The sequence below is a fragment of the Anguilla rostrata genome, chromosome 4 (genome assembly GCF_018555375.3).
Source record: "Anguilla rostrata isolate EN2019 chromosome 4, ASM1855537v3, whole genome shotgun sequence".
NCBI lineage: Eukaryota > Metazoa > Chordata > Actinopteri > Anguilliformes > Anguillidae > Anguilla > Anguilla rostrata.
The window spans coordinates 7,514,860-7,536,544 of record NC_057936.1 but is presented as its reverse complement, the minus strand read 5'-3'; the positions used below and the strand labels follow the sequence as shown (position 1 = coordinate 7,536,544).

Sequence of the window (21,685 nt, the reverse complement as noted above, 5' to 3'; positions counted from 1 at the left end):
TGGACAGCTTCGAGACACCGGCGCCCCGTTTCCAGGACGCACGGAACATTCCCACACGCACCGAAACCCAGGACTCGTGCCGAGAAAAAAAAAAAAAAAAAAAAAAAACACAGCGAGGTGACTTAACAAGCGGTTCCTTGTTGTCCTCTGCCAAGAGAACACGCTTACAGCATTTTTGAAAGCATTTTCAGAATGCCTGTACACCACACGACCGACACAAACATAGCCCGTTTCCCGTTTATTTGCAACGCAGGCTGGCTGCCATTACACAGCGCCTGCTAAAAAAAAAAGGAACAGCTATTTATTTGTTTGGTTTATCTCCACACGTTTCCTTCCGTGAACTGCGCAGGGCTGCACATTTGTGTTCGGGCCCCAAAATTCTGCATTGGCAGAAATTTGCTCACGCAGCAGAAAAGAACGGTATCGTACAATTCTTTACAATGGGCGGCAACCATTGAGCGTAGTAGGGAGGAGGCTTGACTGAAAGGTTTGTTTCTCAGGAGCTGACTTGAGGTAAAAGCGGGTCATATGTATACGACGGGTCCGTTGAGTTGCTAGGCGAGCGTGTGACGCATGCGCCGCGAACAATGCCGCCAGTTGGGTTGGCCGGACAACGGACAGGTCATCCTGCACTTCGCCTTTTCAGCACCGAAGGGGGTCCTGGATCCTGTTCAGAGGCCCCCCCCCCAGACTTAAAACAACAGGACTTGAGAAAACTCGTCCGGGACTTTTTTTGGCGGCCGCAGACATTGTGAGGGGGAGTTCCTTCGATTGTTTGCAAAAGGACAATATTATTGTGAGTTTCGGGGAAGCCAATAGTAAAACAATGACAAACAGTGTGGTTTAGCCTCGGGTCTGACCGCAAGGCCCCCCCCCCCCCCTCTGGATCTCAGACGGAGGAAGGGTTGGGATTCCGCTCGGCAGGTCTTATACCCCCCCCCCCCCCACTCAATAGGATTACAGCATGTTTTCTTAAGACATTCTTCCACAGTGCGGTGCAGGTCAATGAGTAACCAGATATAAGACCTGCCGAGCGGAATCCCAACCCTTCCTCCGTCTGAGATCCAGAGGGATCTCAAGAGCGTAACAAGGGCCCACAAAACCTTTAAAAAAAGGGTATTCCAGTAACAGGACACTTCCTCAATGGTGAGTGAGTGGGAGTGGGGTGTTTCCGTGGAGACAGATGCTACTCGAAGCGTACACCGTAGTACACCGTGCCGACTGGATCTGTTAGCCACCATCAACGTCCACAGGGGGCGCTGCTGAGCAGGGTTTTCACTTTATGTGCATCCTGAGGCTTTGGGACAGGGGACGGCAAACTAATTTCCCAGAGGGCTGCAGTGGCCGTGGGTTTTTTCCCTCAGCTGCCAATTAAGCCAATTGAGAACCAGGCGTGGTGAGGATTCTTTAGCCAATCAATGACTCAGCTGAAGCGCTGATGCAGAGCACGCCTCCTTGGAAACCAGCGGATGCTGCGGCCCTCCAGGACTGCAGTTTGACACCTCTGCTCTAGGACCCGGCAGGCTCTCATTCGCTAGGCTCGTAACCACACAGTACAAAAATCACGGCCAGTTTGAACAGTAACAAGTGTTAAGCTCTGGGATTTGTTTTGATAATAAACCACCGTTCAGTCACGTCTTCCTGCAAGCCGTACCCTTGTGTAGGTGGGGCTCTGCTTGGAGGTGGTGATTCAAGCCAACTCAGCCACCCACCTATTGCAGGATAAAACTTTCTAGATGTTCTAGACACAGTGATTGTGGTTGAGATTAAGTACCAGCATCTTGCTCCCACAAGGATGCGTACAAAAACAAAAACACAGACACCGGAGTTGTGCATTCTTGTATTCTTTGTGAAAATAAGTGGCCTAAACATTTGTCATGTTTGCCAGAATGTTTAGTCGACATGTCCTGTAATCCCTGCACAGGAAGGTGAAAGGGATAAGTGTCTAAGAATGAGTTTCAATAGGCATTCATGGAATAATTTTAAGAGCCATTATTGTGGCAGGCAGAAGAAACTGGCATACATCGGTGATTACTGTTGCCACTGTCACAACATTGCAATCATGTTGCGTTAGCATGTGCACTTGGCAAGTCCATGTGCTTCTATGGCTCCAGAAATTTCTTTGTTAAGCAGGTGTACCATCTGATTATCCACCTCCGAAATGGTGACGGAATTTCAATTCCTAGCAAGGAGAGCTCAGTTCTTACGCTGTAAACTGCACACACTTCCACAAACGAATCTCTCAAGAAAGAAAGCGTTTTTAAATCGCCAAAATAACAAACTATTTTTTTGCAAAAAGGCAGACATTACGTCACTTTTCTAAATCTGGCAACTAGTAGGTTACATCCAAGGTCTCCTAATGTCTTTTGGCAATTGCTGGACATTTTAGGGATTTACTAAGAAAAAACCCATGGGACCCTGAAACCAGAGCTGGTTACACGGTCTCCGTATGCGGTGCACACATTAAAGGAGAAATGCAAATTCAGGGCTTTTAAAAACACACGCAGTGTTATGAAATTACAGCCTCCTTCGACAGTGAGTGACATGGTTATCTGCACCAGCATGCCCAACAATACATTTACTAATGCAGAACATCTGACAAATTCTTAAACTTGGGGAACCTCAAACCTGTCCTGTGAGATTTTAAGTTTAAAAAAAAAAAAACTGGAATAGTCAAAACTCATTATTTAAATTTCTGAGGACTATACTGGAACGAGTGTCATCTTGTATTGCCCTAAAATTTGAAAATACAGGGGAAAAAATGCGCGAACATTCAGTTCAGTCTCCCTGGTTTATCTGGCCAGAGCCCCTCTGTAAAACTAGGGGTGGAGCATTACATTACATTACAGGCATTTAGCAGAAGCTCTTATCCAGAGCGACTTACATTGCATCCAATTATACAGCTGGATATATACCGGAGAAAAGCAGGTTAAGTACCTTGCTCAAGGGTACAACGGCAGTGTCCTACCGGGGAATCGAACCGGCGACCTTTAGGTTACAAGACTTACTCCTTAACCATTATACTACACTGTCACTGCAGAGGAGCAGTTTCCTGTAATGGGATTACTAATCCCACAAGCCAGTTGTTGGCCCCTTATTCGAAGCTGAGTGAGTCTGTGTCTCTCACTCAGACCTGTGTAAAACAATTATTTGAAATACTTCAACTCTTTAGACACGAGTCAAATCCCTTTCTCCATCTTGCTACTGTGCTGGTCTGCATTTACCAACGTTAGCTGTCGCTGACTGAAATGGCTTAAGGTTGGACTGGAAATGAAAGAGGAAAAAAAGCCCCAAATATTATGCACTTCAAAACATATATTTTTACTTGAAAAAAAAAATCGATACTTTCTTTTCCTATCGCAATGCACGTATACGACATAAACCGAGGCTGTTTTCCGGTTAGTCTGACAGAAAAAGAGAGCCAAGAATAGAATCGGACTCCTCTCTTGGGCCGAATGAAAATGAAGTTAAAGAGAAGCATCAAAAGAGAGTCCTGGGAAGTTTTGGTCATTACAGATCCCTGGGCACTTATCACAAAGAGCAAAGGGGCATTCCCCAATGTCCTGGCAACATAATCATCATCCAGTTTAATAGGTTCTATGCTTATTTTTTTTACCATAAGTTCACAGACCACTGGAAACCACCCCCTCCCCCCCCCTCCTCCAGGGCCCAGGACAGTGTACCCGGTTGCCCCCTCCCTGACGGCGAGCCTTCGCTCGAAGGCAAGTCACCCAGCCCCCCAGCCTTCACTGTGAAGAGCTCTGAGATCACAAGATGAAAAGCCCCGCACGAATCCAGTCCATTACATTTCATCTCACTGGAGGGCCTAATGTAATGGACGCTCCTCATGTTCATCAGCGCCTTTTGTAACTGTAGCGTACCACACACTACCGTTTGATATCCCGATATCAAGGACCCTAACCCTCCTATGACTCTGCGTTCACAGCTGTTCTCCTGATTTCCGGTGGTTTCCGAGCCCCACAACCCCCCCACCCCTTTACCCCACGCCCCCCAGCCACACCCCCCCCCCCCCCCGCCAACCACCGTGTGCCTCATCAAGGAGTACAACACCTGCAGGGGCTAAAGCCCTAGCGTCAGCACATTCACTTTCTGTGGTTATGGCTGAGCTACAGGCACAGAGGGCCGTGCCTACATTTCGCACAGGAAGTAGATGAAGACGTGGGTGCAGCTGGACTTTAATGAGCAAACAGTAATGACTAAGCCAAATAATATGTTCTGTGCGCGGTCATATTTCCTGCTAATTACACAATACTGAAAATAAACAGATTTACATTTTCAAGAGTGCGTGCGTGTATTAGACACCGAGAGACTGAGAGAGTTTTTGTTGTTGCCGTTGGACACAGTCCATTTTGTAAAGCCAGTGAACCATTGCTGCCAGGAACATTGCTCAAGGGTACATTAACATTAACACCCCCCCCCCCCCACAACCCCGGGGGGGTTGTGGGCCTGTAATCTCAGAATCAAACCCCAGTTCATTAACCATTAGCCACCCAGCCAGCCAGCAGGGTAACCTCACACGAAGACACAATTCACAGCCGCAAATTTTAGCAATCGCACGTTACTTATTTAGCTGGCATCGCAGGCTGCATTAGTGAACATAACAACACAACAGAGCCAGCCAGCCAGCCAGCCAGCAAGCCAGAAAGCTAGCTATCCGGTGGTCAGCTGGCTGGCACTTATGTGGCTAGACTGTTAGCCTCATACACCTATAACCGCTCCCTCTCTTATTGGCTCACTGGTGGAACATGAAAGTGACAGTTATTTATTCACTAGTTTCCGGAAGCACACGATGGGTTGTGCTACAAAGAACTGTCAATCAGAGTCTTATTTGAACTGATGAAGATGCCTCATAAGAGGTCAAAGAAAAAAAAGCGATTGGTTCAAATGGTACCGTTAGCATACGATAGCCACGCCCCTTTTTTGTTAATGATGCATGATTGTACAATTATGAATGTCCACCAATAGGACATCTGTCATAAATGCAGTTAATTTGAGGGGGCATACAATCGCACATGAAACACAGGCAGCCACACAAGATTACATATGTCCTCCCAGGTTTTACTGTATACTAAGACATATATGCATAAAGATTGTCTCATATATACAGTGCCCTCCAAACATTATGGGAACAGTAGAACAGCTGAAAATGGGGGGGGGGGGGGGGCTCGACACAAAAACAGCCGTTTCTGTAAAAGGGTAAAATGCGCACACACGTAAATGCCATGAAATAAAAGCTTTTGTCTCACGTTCACCTTTCGATCTCAAATCCAAATGCCTAAAGTAGGCAGCAAAAAATAACTCATTTCACTCTATCCACCGTTCCCACACTTCTGGAGGGCACTGTACGAACGAGGAGCAGCCATGGCTTGTAGGCCGCAGGCCCCGTAGTCATGACTCCTCATGAACAGAGCAGGCGCAACCAGTTAAAATGGCCTCTTTGTGCCGGAGAAAGAATGGACAATGGCTGATAGGACGAGCACCGTGGGCAGAATTACACAACCCTTATCCAAGCTGGTAAGTTCCAGAAGGCGCTGCAAACATAAACACACAATCGCACACACACACACACACACACACACACACACACACACACACACACACGCACACACAACTCACCTCTGACCTCTTCCCTGCACTTTGGTAGTAACAATCAATATGGAGTGACTGATTTAATGTCATTCATCCATATGATATATATATATATATATATATACATACACATTCACGGCCACTATATTAGGTACACCTTGCAAGTAACGGGTTGGCTTCTGCTGCTGTAGCCCAACTGCTTCAAGGTTCGACGTGTTGTGCATTCAGAGACGCTCTTCTGCATACCTCGGTTGTAACGACTGGTTATTTGAGTTACTGTTGCCTTTCTATCAGCTCGAACCAGACTGGCCGTTCTCCTCCGACCTCGGCCATCAACAAGGCACTTTCGCCCAGAGAACTGCCGCTCCCTGGATATTTTCTCTTTTTCGGACCATTCTCTGTAAACCCTAGAGATGGTTGTGCGTGAAAATCCCAGTAGATCAGCAGTTTCTGAAATACTCAAACCAGCCTGCCAGGCACCAACAACCATGCCACGTTCAAAGTCACTTAAATCAACTTTCTTCCCCATTCTGATGCTTGGTTTGAACTTCAGCAGATCGTCTTGACCATGTCTACATGCCTAAATGCATTGAGTTGCTGCCACGTGACTGGCTGGTTAGATATTTGCGTTAACGTGCAGTTGAACAGGTGTACCTAATAAAGTGACCGGTGAGTGTATATGTATGTGTGTATGTATGCATGTGTGTGTGCATGTGCCTGTGACACAACTGTGGCGGTACAAAACCACAGAATAAAATGTCTGATAAGATTCCAGAGCAAGCCATTTGCATGATGCGCACCCAAGATGGTGAAGACAGACACCCACTAGCAGGTTACCCGCACAGACAGACAGGAAGTGGTGGAAGAAGGAAGTCAGTTTCATTCTGGCCGTGTGCTTCGAGACAGCAACACACATCGGGGTGCGTTCACACATATAGGCAGGAACGCTGCAATTTCAAATTCAGCACCAATCTCAGTGTGAACGTGAGCAGACGGGTTACGAACTGCCACCCACTAAAAAAATTCACACACACTCGCAAACGCCGACTGTTGAGTCACCATTTGTGAAAAGGGTTTTTGAAAGCAGCAAAATGAGCACGTAAATCCAATACACCCCCCCCCCCCCCCCCCCCCACCCCCATTCAAGCATTTAAGCACCATCCTGTTATGTAAGCACATAAATCCACACAACATCCTGTTGCATTCACAAACACAGCAGGTCTCCGTTTTTTTTTAACGACGTTTTGAGAGCCCAACATCCTGCCTCCTGTTGGGAGGAATTAAACGTCACGACGAAACGACAAGTCCGCTGTTCCTGCTCCAGACGCGTCGCGGGAACGAGCCAGCAGGAAGAGGCGAGAGGGAGAAAGAACGGAGGACAAACAAAAATACGCAAACGGCAAACTTCCTTTTCCAATACCGCAGCAACCGATGAACTACATGCAGTTCAGTGGCGACAACCACAACAGACCACCAAAGCTAAAACGAACATGATTTTTGGTTCCCGTTCAATAATCGATTCGTCCTTTAACAATGTAAAAACCGTGATGCTAGAAACGCTGCAGGGTGAAGTTAATATATGTTTTATCAACACAGCCGAGTAAAATAAATGTATTCAGGCTTCAAAACTGTTACATACTATTTTAACAAGACATCCATATTAAATTCAAAGCTCTTTAGCAAAACAGTCAGTGTCGAAGTTGGACATAGTTTGAGGCAATAATTTTATACCCCTATTCATATTCCCGTTAGTCTAGCAAGGCGATGGAACTGGAATTTATTATTTGGGTGCAAATCTGCATCACAATTTGGTGGTCTGTAGGCAAGGTGCTTCCTCACAATAACCGAGCCCCTTCCTCCATCAGGCCCAGTGTCAATAATAAAATAAAAAAAAACATGCAAATTAATTTTAGGAGACATTTACATAAATGTCACAGTCAACGAAGTCAAATAATTTTATTTTCATACTGCACACTTAACGGCACACCGTGGGTGCTTTTAAGTGTGCATTATAAAAATAAAATTGTCCCTGGGTACTGAAGGTGCAATCAAATCAAGTTTAGACAGTTTTGAACAAGATTGCACTTTAAAAAAAAGTTTTTAAAAAAAAGAAACATCATCCTTAGCTCTCAGTGTGCATGCTATAGAAAATATGTATGCAAATCAAGCAGATCAGAGATTATCTTTATGTGAATCACACACCAAGAGCATAAAATGTAGAAAATGTAAAATATTGCATTTTATTAATGCAACATTACATGATTGCAATAAACTCAGTCGCCAGATTAATGTGTAGGCCCAAGATTCTGTAGACCATATTCTGTGGGAAAGAGCGCTCCAGATCTCCTCACATACACTGTAAAAAAAAATTCAGGAAACCTGTGATCCATGTACAGAAGTAAGCAGTGTGTTTTTAACAGTCTCCATTTACAATAATCCACATTCCTCGGTCTAGAAAATATGCTAATGGTACCGTTAAAGAGTGGCCCACTTGAACCGCCGTAAGCAAGCAACATTAGACGCGAAACTCAGCGAAACTTCTGAGTATAATTAGCTCTTTAGCACGAGAGCAGCAAAGTTGCATTTGGTATTTTGCCAAACATATAAACCCTTTGCCGTGGTCTTACGTACTGCATGTCTGTCTCCAGGTGGAAAACGAAACACCAGATTCTCTGCAAAACACATTCAGTGAAATAATATCCGCAGACAGCACTAGTAAGATGCATGTTTTGATACCAGCTTGCGGCTAAACAATGGTGCCGAGTTGCACTACCGTATCCCATAAATATGAAAATGATTATGATTATCAAGAGGACTGCAGAGAGAATGCTACTGAAATGTAAGCTTATATCCCCTTTGAAAGTAGAGACACCTGGGTTTGAAGGAAACAGGTGCGAAGGGAAGAGGGGATGAGTACAGAGGAGAGAGATGAAGGTTAGGGAAGAGAGTGATAATGTGTAAACGAGTGGAGACTGCAGTTTGTACAGGTGGACACCAGGGTTCTGCAACCCCTGACCCCTGGTGAGAAGATCTGGGTCCGCCATTTTTGGCTTTTTACCTTAAAATCAGCAACCAATTCAACCAGTTTAAAAAAAAGATGAGGTGAGTTAGCCAATGCGATCAACTGCCAAACTGGTCACTTTGAATGCTGAGTAACACTATAAACCAGCAGGACCCAAAGGGTTTCTGGGGCCAGGGCTGCAGAACCCCTGGACTGTGTGATTCAGTCAGTATACAAAAGCGTTTACACTACAGAGACACAAAGCCATACTGCCAGCCTGAACACACACACACGTGTGTGCGCACACACACACACACACACACACACACACACACACAACAGACACACACACACACCAAAGGAACATGCAAAACCAATTTACACCCATAAAAAAAAAAAACAAAGAAGCTAAGAAGTGAAGACACGCGTTCACAGTTATGACACACACTGCATCGCCAGTATATCAGCTCAGCACAGACACGTTCCCACAGCACTTTCCAAACGAAACCACTGCGCGCTGAGGAACGGCCGTGCCGACTAGCAGGAAGAGCTCGCATGAAACCACTACTAAAACCGTGCGGGGGGGGGGGTCCATGCTGGCAGAGTACCACAACCGTCATAACACCATTAAACAGTGATCTCAGAGAGAGAGAGAGAGAGAGAGAGACCTGCTCCAGGGGGACCTATGAATCACACCCAGAACTCATACCCTAAAACCTCAGCCTACGCCCCCCAGCCAAGCAGAGCGGGCCGCCGGCGTGACCGGTCCACGCGGTCGTTTGAGGCCGCAACCGCGGACGTGCCGCACGATTCAGGTTTCAAACGTTTTACATTTTTACAAAAAATGTATTAATTGTGCGGTATTCAGAGGACGCAAATATCTTTTCCGATGCTGTTGTTCTTGCGCCGGTTCCACAGTCCTTGATTGCTGAAAATCCCCCCCCCCCCAACCCCCCCCCCTTCCCAGTCCGCAATTGCTTCCCTCCCCCCCTGTCTGCGTCCAGTTGTCCCTGGTTACTTATTGCTTAAAATCCCAGAGCTCTACTGCCAACAACAGCGACTCATCTACACATCCAACTGAAGGGTGATAATAGTTTTTTAGCTTCGTCCAATCGTATATATTTTTCACGTTAACGTTACAGGAACATCAGTTTCAGGAACTGGCTTTGTAACATAAAGGTCACAGGTTCGATTCCCGGCTAGGACACTGCTGTCGTAACCCTCGAGCAAGGTACTTAACCCGCATTGCTTCAGTAATATATCCAGCTGTATAAATGGATGTAATGTAAATGCTAACAAAAAGTTGAGTAAGTCGCTCTGGAAGAGCCTCTGCTAAGTGCCTGCAATGTAATGTAATGAGGGAGCAGGATGTTCTCCGTACCCTGAGTCACTCCGTACCCAACCCCCCCCCCCCAAAAAAAAGACGGCCCGTTCTCTGGGGAGGGCTGAGGTTCAGGTCCTAAATTTATCAGCTTCATTTGCATCAGCGGCTCGGGGAACAGTGACCCCCCCCTTCATCTCGATCCTCATGCACAATTCAAACGGCGAGCAACGCTGTGTCACGTGACCTCGCTGCCACAGCCCCACCTATCCGACTGCACCGTGAATGCCTCCCCGACAGCACGCGGCATGCAGCACGCCGCACGCATCTGGGGCCAGCTTGTCTTTGCCCAAAGCCATTTTCTGGCCTGGAATTCCATTACCTGCGAACGGTACGTAAAACGTGCCGACAGTTCGCGTGTCTCTGCCACCGAGGCCTGGAACCTGTTCGACACACTGAGAGAGACGGTTCGCTTTCTCAGGTTTTTTGTTTTTATACATTATTTGAGACTTAGTGTGTATGTTTTTGATCCCAGTTACCTGAAGCATATTTTCTTCCTTTCAAACCACAACCCACCCCCACTTCCCCCAACAACTGTAAAGCTGGCAGGTAGTTAGAAAATTAAATTCTGTAAATATCAAAATATCAAAATATCCTTCATTACACACAGCAACAGCTGGAGAACCTTACACTAAAATTTAAATGATACCAAAAAAAAATTCTATATTGCCTCTATCCTTTTAATACCCCTGTAATATCCCTCTGAACAACTACTATGCCAACGGTAGATGGAGGGAAATCATGTGATTTTTCGGCTCCGTTCAGCGTGATTCCCAAAAAAGACGTACAAACAGAACCTCCAACGTGGAGAATTAAGCAAATACTGGCCGCAGTTTTTAAAATGACGTTTTTTGGAAGGAACAAACACAAAAGAAAAAACCGCAAAGTTTCTGGGAAGCGGGTCCACGGTGTCGTGAAACGGAACTGGGCGAACAGCTCAGCTGTCAAAGCCCCGGTTCCAAGTTCCACAGGGTCAAAACTGACCCGCCCTTGCCAGACCGCCTGTGATAAAGCCTCCTCATTGGAATTTTAAACCCAAAATCAATCATCTACCATGTAGAAACAACCTGTCACTCATTAAATCGGTGAATAACAGTTTTCTAACTAACACTGTCGAAGAGAGACTGCATTTATTCAGGTGTACACCACTCTTCATGACTACAAAACACATCATAATTGATTCTTTTAGATGTAATAGATGTGTGGCATTTCAATTTAATTATAACTTCTGAGTTATGCAACTGCAGGGTTTAAAAAAAGACTCATAAGACAATCTTTGTACGCAGATACCGTGTTCCGCTTTTTAAAAAATAATAAAGGGCAATGTAGCTCTTTCTAATCGTAGGGTCCCTCCCGGAAGTGTCATCAAATTTAATGCTGAAAAGATAAAAGTTCAGGGGTTTTTCCCCTGCTGTTAAAACTCAGGACAGGGTCATTTTTGACCCTGGAGACAACGGGAGGGTTAAAAGGCACGGTGGTCTAGTCAGTTGAACCCAGTAATTTTTCTTCTTTACCCTAACTGGGTCACGTACTCCATCAGGAAACACGCGATCACAAGATCTGAGCTTAGGGCAAGCTGCGATGGCTTAACGAACTCCAAGCGGGGGCTAATTTGTTGCCCTCGTGTCATGAGTCATGAGTTGAGCCACATTTTATTTGTACTTCGGTTTTTTTTGGAGCCAGGGGGAGGGGCTTACAGGGTTATGCCCGGAAGAAGTGGGTGGGAAAAAAAACCCAAACGGCCGGTCATCTGGAAAGCACCGAGTTCTTCGCACCAACCTTGGACCGGCGGCCGTCGACCCCCGGCAGCGCGCGTGTGTGTGTGTGTGTGTGTGTGTGTGTGTGTGTGCGGAACCCGGGGCGGTACTCCCGCGCACACGCGAGCGACAGCAGCGGGCTGAACCCGGGGGCTCTGAACTGGAGTTCAGCGCACCGGGCCCGCGTAACGCGGAAGCTACGCGCTGAGAGCGTGCAAACTGCCGGATGTGGAATCTCAACTCCCTGCAGGACCTCTCTCTTCTCCTCCTCCTCCTCCTCCGTTTCTATCTCCCCCCCACCCCGTTTCTGCTTTCCCACACTCTTTCTTTCTTTCTCGTCATCCCCCTCTTTATCCTGCTATCTATCTCCCCCTTACTTATGCATTCCAAGCACCAAGCGGTGCAGATTGACTCCTGCTTATTCTGAGGTCTAGACACCTTTTTTTTTTCTCTCTCTCTCTCTCTCTCTCTCTCTCTCTCTCTCCAGAGATCTTAACATTTTTGAACTGCTTAGTAACCGCGGCCGCTACATTTTACAACACGAACGGTGCTAAAGCCAGATGAACGGAACAAAGCACATGTTCTACTTTAAAATAACTACCAAAAACATGTATTTGCGCGATGAACAGAATTTCAAGGCAGAATACACAGAAATGCACACCATTAATTGTGGACATGAGCGAATATAAAATGAACAATACGGACGGAGTGTAGCACAGTGGGTAAGGAACTGGGCTTGTAACCTTACCAGGTTCGATTCCTGGGTAAGGACGCTGCCGTTGTACCCTTGAGCAAGGTACTTAACCAGAATTGTTTCAGTATATATCCAGCTGTATAAATGGATACAATGTAAAAAGTTGTGTAAGTCGCTCTGGATAAGAGCGTCTGCTAAATGCCTGTAATGTAATGTAACAATATAAATGAACACAATAAACATGATCATCCTCTCTTTATAGCCTTCTGTATATACAGTAAGCTGTCTACGCCACTTAAAAGACCCCACAACTGTTATTCGGTAAGCTGTTAACTTGTTAATTTCTCAGAGCAGTGACCTCATATGTCAACAATGTCAATGTCAGTGAAATTCTCTACGCAAGTCCCCCTCCCTTTCATTTGATAGACCACTTTCAACAGTGATTGTAAAAAAAAGCTTGAACAGTACGCCATATTGGTAGGGCTTCACTTAAGACAAGAGAGGGTTAAATCAACACTAAGCATCCTGGGGAGAGGGAAAAACCAGTAACATTGCCCGTCTGATAAAAGAGGGCTTTAGTGGTTCTGCTGAAGAGCAAATGCAAAGTGTGGCCTTAAGTGAACACTCCTGAAATTATATGTAGGGGGGGGCTTGCGGGGGGCAAAACGCTGAATTCTTCCTAAAGTGCACCACCCAACACAGACACAGACATACACAGTCTGGTTTCCTAGAGAAACATCAACTCAGTCACAAAAAAAAAAAAAAATACTACGAGTGAAGGAAAATACAGATTTAGTTATGCTACTTATATTGAGAAAGAGGAAATTTTGTCATGGAGTGTAGGGAATATGAAAAATAAGAAATCAAAATAAGTCTTAAAGCACCATGGAACTCAGCTTAGACATTGACCGGGAACCTTGGAAACAGTCACATAAGCAGCTGTTTGAGGCAGAACCGTTATCCAATCACACTGCAGCTCAAGGAGGCCATTTCATTAAGGTCTTGATTATGACACACTCCTGGCCAAATGGGATAGATTTGCTCCAGAGTTGAACTTTATATTACGGATGCGCTCGGCTATAATTACACTGGACGTGATGGGAAGAGAGCGGCAGAGGGGAACTATTAGGCCTCATTCACAAAACGTTTCTTAAATTATTCTCAAGAAACTTTCGTTCTTAAAAATGTTCCCGCGAAAAACCAACATGGGATTCAGGACACGCGTGCAGACCTTTGTTTTTGTGCTTATCCCAGGTGCGTGAGATGATGAATGCAGACTGTTTGCAAATTTTATGTGCAATCCTGATAGGAGCAAATACAAAACAAGGACAAAAACAAAAAAGATGAACGCTGAAATGATCCTGGAAACGTTCTTACACACAATTCACAGATAAATGTGATCATACACAGGTTTTAAATGTGATTGTACACGTTTTTAAATGTGATTGTAAACGTTTTAAATCTGATCGTAGTTGTACATGTTTTAAATCTGATCGTAGTTGTACACATGTTGTAAATGTGATTGTACACGTTTTAAATCTGATCGTAGTTGTACACGTTTTAAATGTGATTGTACATGTTTTAAATGTGATTGTACACATGTTTTAAATCTGATCGTAGTTGTACATGTTTTAAATGTGATCGTAGTTGTACACGTTTTAAATCTGATCGTAGTTGTACATGTTTTAAATCTGATCGTAGTTGTACACATGTTTTCGTGAACGAGGCCCAATGCCTGCATCGCCATTACCATGTTCCGGAAAGGTGAGCCGTTTGAGAACTCGAGCCGGAGATATTTCCCAAACAAACGGACTGGGAATCCGTCTCCCGAGAGGTATGAACCATGTTTGTGTGGGACGGCACAAAATGGCAAACTTATCGGAAGGGGGCCCAAAAAAAAAAAAAAAAAAAAACATCAAAACGCCCGGACCCAATCCCTCTCTCTCTCTCCCACAGAGTAATCCAAGACCAGGCCCGTCCACTCGGCCTACGAAAACACCAGTGGGCCAAACGCTCGAAGGAAGGAGAGAGGGAAAGAATTCGACATTCCTGTCCATCACTTGTTATTCCAAACAGTACATCAATGAGTAGCTGACTTCCTTCCCAGATAAACCAGCGCGTCCTGTTCGCGTGCTCCCTTTTTCGCAATTCCTGGGAGTACTTTTTGCTGGAAAAACAAAGGGATGTTTACGGAGGAAAAAGATTTATTCGCCGAGACATAAAAACAGACCCCCAGCAACTCTGTTGGTCCCCATATCCTGTGTGAGGACATCGAGAAGACTGGGGAGGGTACCCAGCGGCTATTTGTGTGTGTGTGTGTGTGTGTGTGTGTGTGTCCATGAGTGCGTGGTGTGTTGAAATGGCATCTGGTGAAGGCCCTCAACTTCTTAGAATTTTCTGCTGGCTACAGTATATTGAGGGTGAGAAGAAACAAAATTTAGTGAAAGGATTTTTCAACATATTCCCAAGAGAAGATGTGCTAATCCATCAAACGCCAGGCTATTTGGCAGCAAAACTCACCCACGGCTCTGCGCAGAGTACATTACACAACATGCACTCCAGAGTACATCAACACAACATGCACTCCAGAGTACATCAACACAACATGCACTCCAGAGTACATCAACACAACATGCACTCCAGAGTACATCAACACAACATGCACTCCAGAGTACATTAACACGACATGCACTCTACAGTACATTAACACAACATGCACTCCAGAGCACATGCACTCTATAGCACATTAACACAACATGCACTCTAGAGCACATGAACTCGATAGCAAATTGACACAGCATGCACTCTATAGAACATCAACACAACATGCACTCTACAGCACATTAACACAACATGCACTCTATAGCACATTAACACAACATGCACTCTAGAGCACGTTAACATACAATGCACTCTACAGCACATTAACACGACATGCACTCTACAGCACATTAACACAACATGCACTCTACAGCACATTAACACCACATGCACTCTATAGCACATTAACACAACACACACTCTACAGCACATTAACACAACACACACTCCACAGCACATCAACACAACACACACTCTACACGCACACACGACACTCAAGCACATCAAACACACATGCACTCTATAGAACATCAACACAACATGCACTCTACAGCACATTAACACAACACACACTCTACAGCACATTAGCACAACATGCACTCCACAGCACATCAACACAACACACACTCTACAGCACATTAACACAACACACACTCTACAGCACGTTAACACAACACACACTCCACAGCACATTAACACAACACACACTCTACAGCACATCAACACAACATGCACTCTACAGCACATTAGCACAACATGCACTCCACAGCACATTAACACAACATGTATTCTAAGCCAATGACAACAGCACTGAAGGTGTTAAAATGGTCCAGCCTTTATGTATTATGTTACAGAGTGTCACAGATTTCTCATTTTTACATTTATACAGCAGGATATCTTGCTGACACCTGGCCTGAAACAATGCAGGCTAAGCACCTTGCTCAAGGGTGCAGTGGCTGTGTCTTACCTGGGATTCGAACCCGCAGCCTTTAGGTTCGTAAACCCAGTTACATTACCTAACCATTACACCACACTGCCACCTCTTTAGCCACAGCTCAGCTGTACAGTGTCAGCAAGTTTAGCTCCCAATGACATTGCTGCAGGAGGGAAGCAGCCTGGCGCCCCAGGCCATTAGCCACAATGTCAGCAATGACTAAAAGGTTCAGAGGGACATAGATAAGAGCATGCCGCTGTTGCCTAGCAACGAATGCTTCTGAGTAACAACCAAAAGGCCATTTTATTATCCAATGAATAATAATGCCCCTCCTTTAAGGAAGGTGGGGGGGTGGGGGGTGGGGTGGTCAAACAGTGAATAAAATCATTTCCATGGGAGAGTCACCCTCAACCAGCTTACATGCACAGAATGCCCTCTTAGGACATCCTCAATGAGTCAGCAAGGCTTTCCCACAATGCACCAGAGTACACTGCTTTATCAAAATTGTAATATTGTCCAGTTGTGACATGGTGTGAAGCTCTGGTGCAATTCAATGTGCGTGCAAGCACACGCTTTGCATTCATTTTTAAATGGGAGAATTTAAGCACCCGGCAAAATGGAACACCAGCATCACTTTACCTGAATTGTAAAACCCTGAAATTCAGGTGCACAACCCCCCCCCCCCCCCGAAATACTTCTGCACATAGTCCCGCCCTGGACACACTGTCTGTGCTGTGTTTTGTTGTCCAAGACCACACTTTCCAGGATAAGAGACCTATGCTGTGATCGCAGGCTGAATTTAAGAAGGCGTTCCTCGATGTGCAAGAGATTATTAAGGGCTCTACAACATCCACCCGTTGTCACTAATTTCACGGAAGCGGGTGTCTGTAATTGCATCCATTTGCAGTTCAGAACCACCAACAGACATATTGAGACCGCCCAAATTCAGTAGACGCTGATGTATATACACTAATTTACACACCATTGTGTCCAATACTACATAAACGCAGAGCCCAATAACTGCACTAACATTAATTTATTACAATCAGGCCTATATATTTCTCAGTGTGTGTTTTCATCTTGCTGACACAAATGAAATCACCAGGCACAGGTGTTTATTTTTAACGCCCGAAAATAGCACCGGATTTGGACATATGGACTTATTTTCAATATAACAAGTCAAGTTTTTTATTTTAATGTTGTTATGTGTGTGTGGAACTCACTGTGGAACAGCGGTACTGAGAGTCCAAGACAAGTTTCCCCACCGGGCTAAAATAGTATATTGTGTTGTATCGTAAACTGGGGGGCCGGGGGGGGGGGGTATGTGTTTGAGGGCCTGCGTAAAATGCGCGGCTGCGGCAGTATTCCGAGCGGGGCGATACAGCCTGTTGGGACTCGCCCGAGGCTGTGCGTACTGTCCTCACACCACGCTGTGTGGCAACACACGCAAGAATGCACCGCCCCAGGACAGAATAAACAAAGCCGCCAGGCGATTGACTGCTAAACGCGAGCGCACATTAGCCCCAGCCACTTCCTGTCCTAGGCGGACCGTATTAGGCCACCCGGAGAAACGGTATTTTCAAACTGGAAACGGCTGAATTTTCAATTCGTCGCCATGACGTTTTCACATCTGACGCGAGATGTGAGGATTCGTCGCATCAGCGGAGATCCACGCAGAAACAGTTCCACAAGAAAATATAGCGCATCACATTACATTAAAATGTAACCGCATGCAAACATGCACCAAAATAGAATTTTAAAAAATGCTGCTCAGCGAGTGTGAACAGTGACTAAGACTTAAATTAGCATTTCTGGCAAATGACTGAAATGCCTGCCCTACATTGGCTGCACTGATGATACAGCAGAAAAACATTATCAATATTGGAGCAACAATATTATTCAATATAGCCATAATATAGTCCATTTTAGCTCATATCATGCTTACACGTGGGAACACATGTCTACAATAACTAGCCTGAAATGAAACTAAATGAAAAATATGACTGGGGGAAAAGTAGTGAAATAAACAAGGGTACATTACAGATTTAGTGACAGAATGTCAGTTTAATCCTCATACATCTCAGCAATAATATTTACCCCCAATGATAACTGTGGTCGTAAAAAAAAAAAAAAAAAAAAAACCGGTTCCAAATACAGAGCCAAATAAAGCACACTGTGTACAGCAGACAGATCCTACGATACACAGCAGAGCGGAAACAGGCTTATGGACCGCATTATTATTACAAATTATTATTATCCAAAATACTTCAGTCTCTTCAAAATAAATCTTTTCCACTAAGATTGGCGAGAAACGTTTCAGGATGTTCAGAGCAACCACTTTACGTTCAGAGCATCAAGAATCTTGAAAAACACTCTAGAAATCAAATTATTATTACCATTATTATTATTATTTACAGTATTCTTATTCACGTGCTGTTTGATGTGAGGCACAGGTGCATTCCTTGCCTTTACATATGCAACCATGATGCTCCAGAGATTTGACACACACTATCATTTATCAGACTAACTGTACGAAATGAGTAAAATGTACCTTATCGAACTTTGTACTTGTTCCTACGACCATGATGTGCACTTTTGTATGTCACTTTGGATAATAAAAGCGTCTGCTAAATAAATGTAATGTAATGTAATGTAGACTATGCCCATCTCTGGTCTCTCACTTAATTGCTACAAGATGCCTATCACACCTTACCCTTAACTGAGATAGCTGTGGCACAGTTTCTTTGGCAGAGTACATATTTAAAACTAATGGAACTAGGTAATTATGTTTTTACATCACAAATCAAAAATATATCAAATAACGGAGGGGCCTCATGGGGCGACATAGCTCAGGGGGTAAGAGCGGTTGTCTGGCAGTCGCAGGGGTTGCCGGTTCGATCCCCCCCCCCCCCGCCCTGGGAGCATCAAAGTGTCCCTGAGCAAGACACCTAACCCCTAATTGCTCCCGACGAGCTGACTGGTACCTTGCATGGCAGCCTTTCACCGTTTGGGTGTGAGTGAGTGAGTGTGTGTGTGAATGCGTAAAATGAGAGGCATCAATTGTAAAGCGCTTTGGATAAAAGCGCTATATAAATGCAGTCCATTTACCATTTGCCTCAACGCACACAAGTGAAAACAGGAAAGATGAATCTGAAGGATTTTATCTGTCCGGTCTGCCCACCTCTCACCCAAACCGCCCCACATACCTCAATATATACAACACACGCTGCGAATATTTTTTTGTATTAAACATTCTATAATAATCTTCTATAATCAAGATCAATTACTCATAATTTTCAAATAGAAATGAAATGACCTATTTATTTATTTAATCAGTCTTACACCTTTGTTAAAGGTTGCACTCAATGAGGTTCCTTCAAAAAAAATAGTGACTTGGTAAAAGAAAAAGAACATATCCACTTTAAGAATGTTCTCTCTGCAGATTCAAGTAAAACAGTACGAATAAGAGTAGGATTCAAAAAGTGACGGACCGGTTATCAGATATGGTGTATATGGTGCACACATTATTTTTTTGCTCCCAAGTTCACTTCATAACTTCCTGTTTCCAGGTGTACATACACGTGTTTACAGGTCCAAAAGTCACAGCGGATCTTGATATCGATCATACAGGTCATACGACATGCTGGTTCTCAACGGGTTCTCAGTATGTGCATCAAACGAAGTAACCGAAATCAACTTGAGATTTAATCGATGAAATTCCATTATACAGGTTTGCTTCTTTATCCTCAAAAATATAGTTTAAAAAACTTTACCTGCAGAAGACAGTATGCAGTTGTGTTACAGAGATACAGCACATTGTCTGACCTTTGTGATTCGGGTCAGACACATTCGGTGCGCGCTCTTGAGGATCAATTTATTTCTTTATTCATTTCTTTTTTTTGGGGGGGGGGTGTCTAGGGTTATGATACTTTTAAATATAATTTACAACGTAAACGTACATTGTTGCCCTGAAAAACATTCTAATTAAAAGAACGAAGAACGAAGTAGTCTGCTACAATATCAAGGATTCTGAACGCGTTACAAATAAATCAACCGATAATTAAAAGTGTTCGTTCGCTTTTTTATTTTACTCACCTACCACCACACACAGCACGTCCACTATGACGAATATCTTCTTTTTCCTCAGCTCCGTCATGGTTGCTTCTTTTCGATATTCAGAGTTTGAAACTTTTTTGAAACTTTGCAGAAGCGTGCACACTTGAACAACGCACACTTAAGGGGGGGAAACTGTAAACAGTCGCGAACTTTAATAAATCATTATGCAAATTCCACTTCTTGAATTGCAAGTTCTTCCGGCTGCACTTCCCTACCTGCCAAACGCGGTGTAAAGACTCACTGTAGGTGTGTTTGTACTTCCAACAACTCCCTGCAGAAGTTCAACAAAGTCCTATTTGTTTAATGGGTGACAGGATTATTCTCCGTGTCCAGTTGCGCGCATATCCTGTCCGCGCTACGTGGAGAAAATTGTTTTATAGCAAAAGAGCTTTTGTATGAGGGAGAGAGAAAGAGAAAAAAACACTTCTTTCCGTACACCACGCCAGCTAGCGATTCATTCTCGTCTTCCTCGCGCAGTCCCCACTCCCAAAAGTGACGTCAATGTAGTTTCATGTGCCAAACTGAGACAGAAAGCCGAAGAGAACTACACATCACAAGAATAATCGGGATGTCACTGTGAAACGCAGCTCAATTAATGGCTAACGGGCTGCAGATTCTGGGGGTTAAATTATTGTTGTTACATTTCAATAGCTCGCTATTTGAACGTGCCTGACAGTGGGGCGTGCACGAGGGAAGTGGGGAGCATTTTGTATTTGGGAACAAATTTATAAACGCAATCTGAAATAAAGAGGCGATTTTCAGAACAGAGGTTAGAATTACTATAAAAGAACGCGTGCAACCATAGAGCCCCTCGCGCGATGTATAATGATATTAATATATTCACTTACGTTACTGGTTGATTATTTAAAAATTAAATAAATAAAAAGTATTAGCGCTTGACTTCTATCTGACCCTGTATGTTTTTGTGGCGCCTACTTGGACCCTAAATTTGAAAGAGCTCTGTATAACTAAATTTCCAACTCTCCGGTTCTTCGGCACACGGTCAGCTTCTCCATCAAAGACTGTCCGGACAACCCCAAAACAGCAGCCACATTTTAACATCTAAAGAAGAAAAAAAATCCTGGTCCGTTCTGACTTGTGTCTTTCCCAAGAGCCACTTGTTGTGTTAAAACACCCTCACATGCTGCGCTTTTAAAGGTGAAGTAAAGCAGAAAGGTTTACACATTCCGCGTGCTGCACTTCTCCTGGCCGCCCTGGCGTTAGTCACGAGCCCTGGGGATGCTGAATCACTCGCAACGCCGGTTGGCTGGCTTTGATATTACACTGTACAGCATTATGGATCTGAAGGTGACAGTAATTGCGGTCATTAATCAAAGGGATTTCTTAGCGAGAGGTCTCGCGGAGGAGGTAGACCAATGCTGAGTACCGCTGAGTTTTAAACTAAAACATACCAATAAAATAACTCCCAACTGTTTAAAAAACCAAAAACACTTTTAATAGTCTGCAGGGCGTACTGAATTAACATGGAGCCAGTGTGGTGCCAGGAAGCTGAATGATTTTCTCTCTCTCTCTTTAATTGTTAGTAAGTTACTTTGTTACTAAGCCTAATGTTGTAAAGTTCAGTTCTGAG

The 21,685-nt window shown here is 44.4% G+C and overlaps 1 protein-coding gene across 1 annotated transcript in view; it reads right to left on the bottom strand.

Annotated features, from left to right (window-relative positions):
• The window catches only part of LOC135252373 (phospholipid phosphatase 2-like), a 35,163-nt gene extending 13,867 nt beyond the window's left edge, over window positions 1-21,296 (bottom strand). Inside the window, exon 1 of the mRNA XM_064330360.1 lies at window positions 20,074-21,296. Within this exon, the coding sequence (XP_064186430.1) occupies window positions 20,074-20,134 (61 nt within the window). The 5' untranslated portion in view covers window positions 20,135-21,296. The remainder of the gene's footprint in view (window positions 1-20,073) is intronic.
• Between the last annotated feature and the right edge of the window lie 389 nt (window positions 21,297-21,685).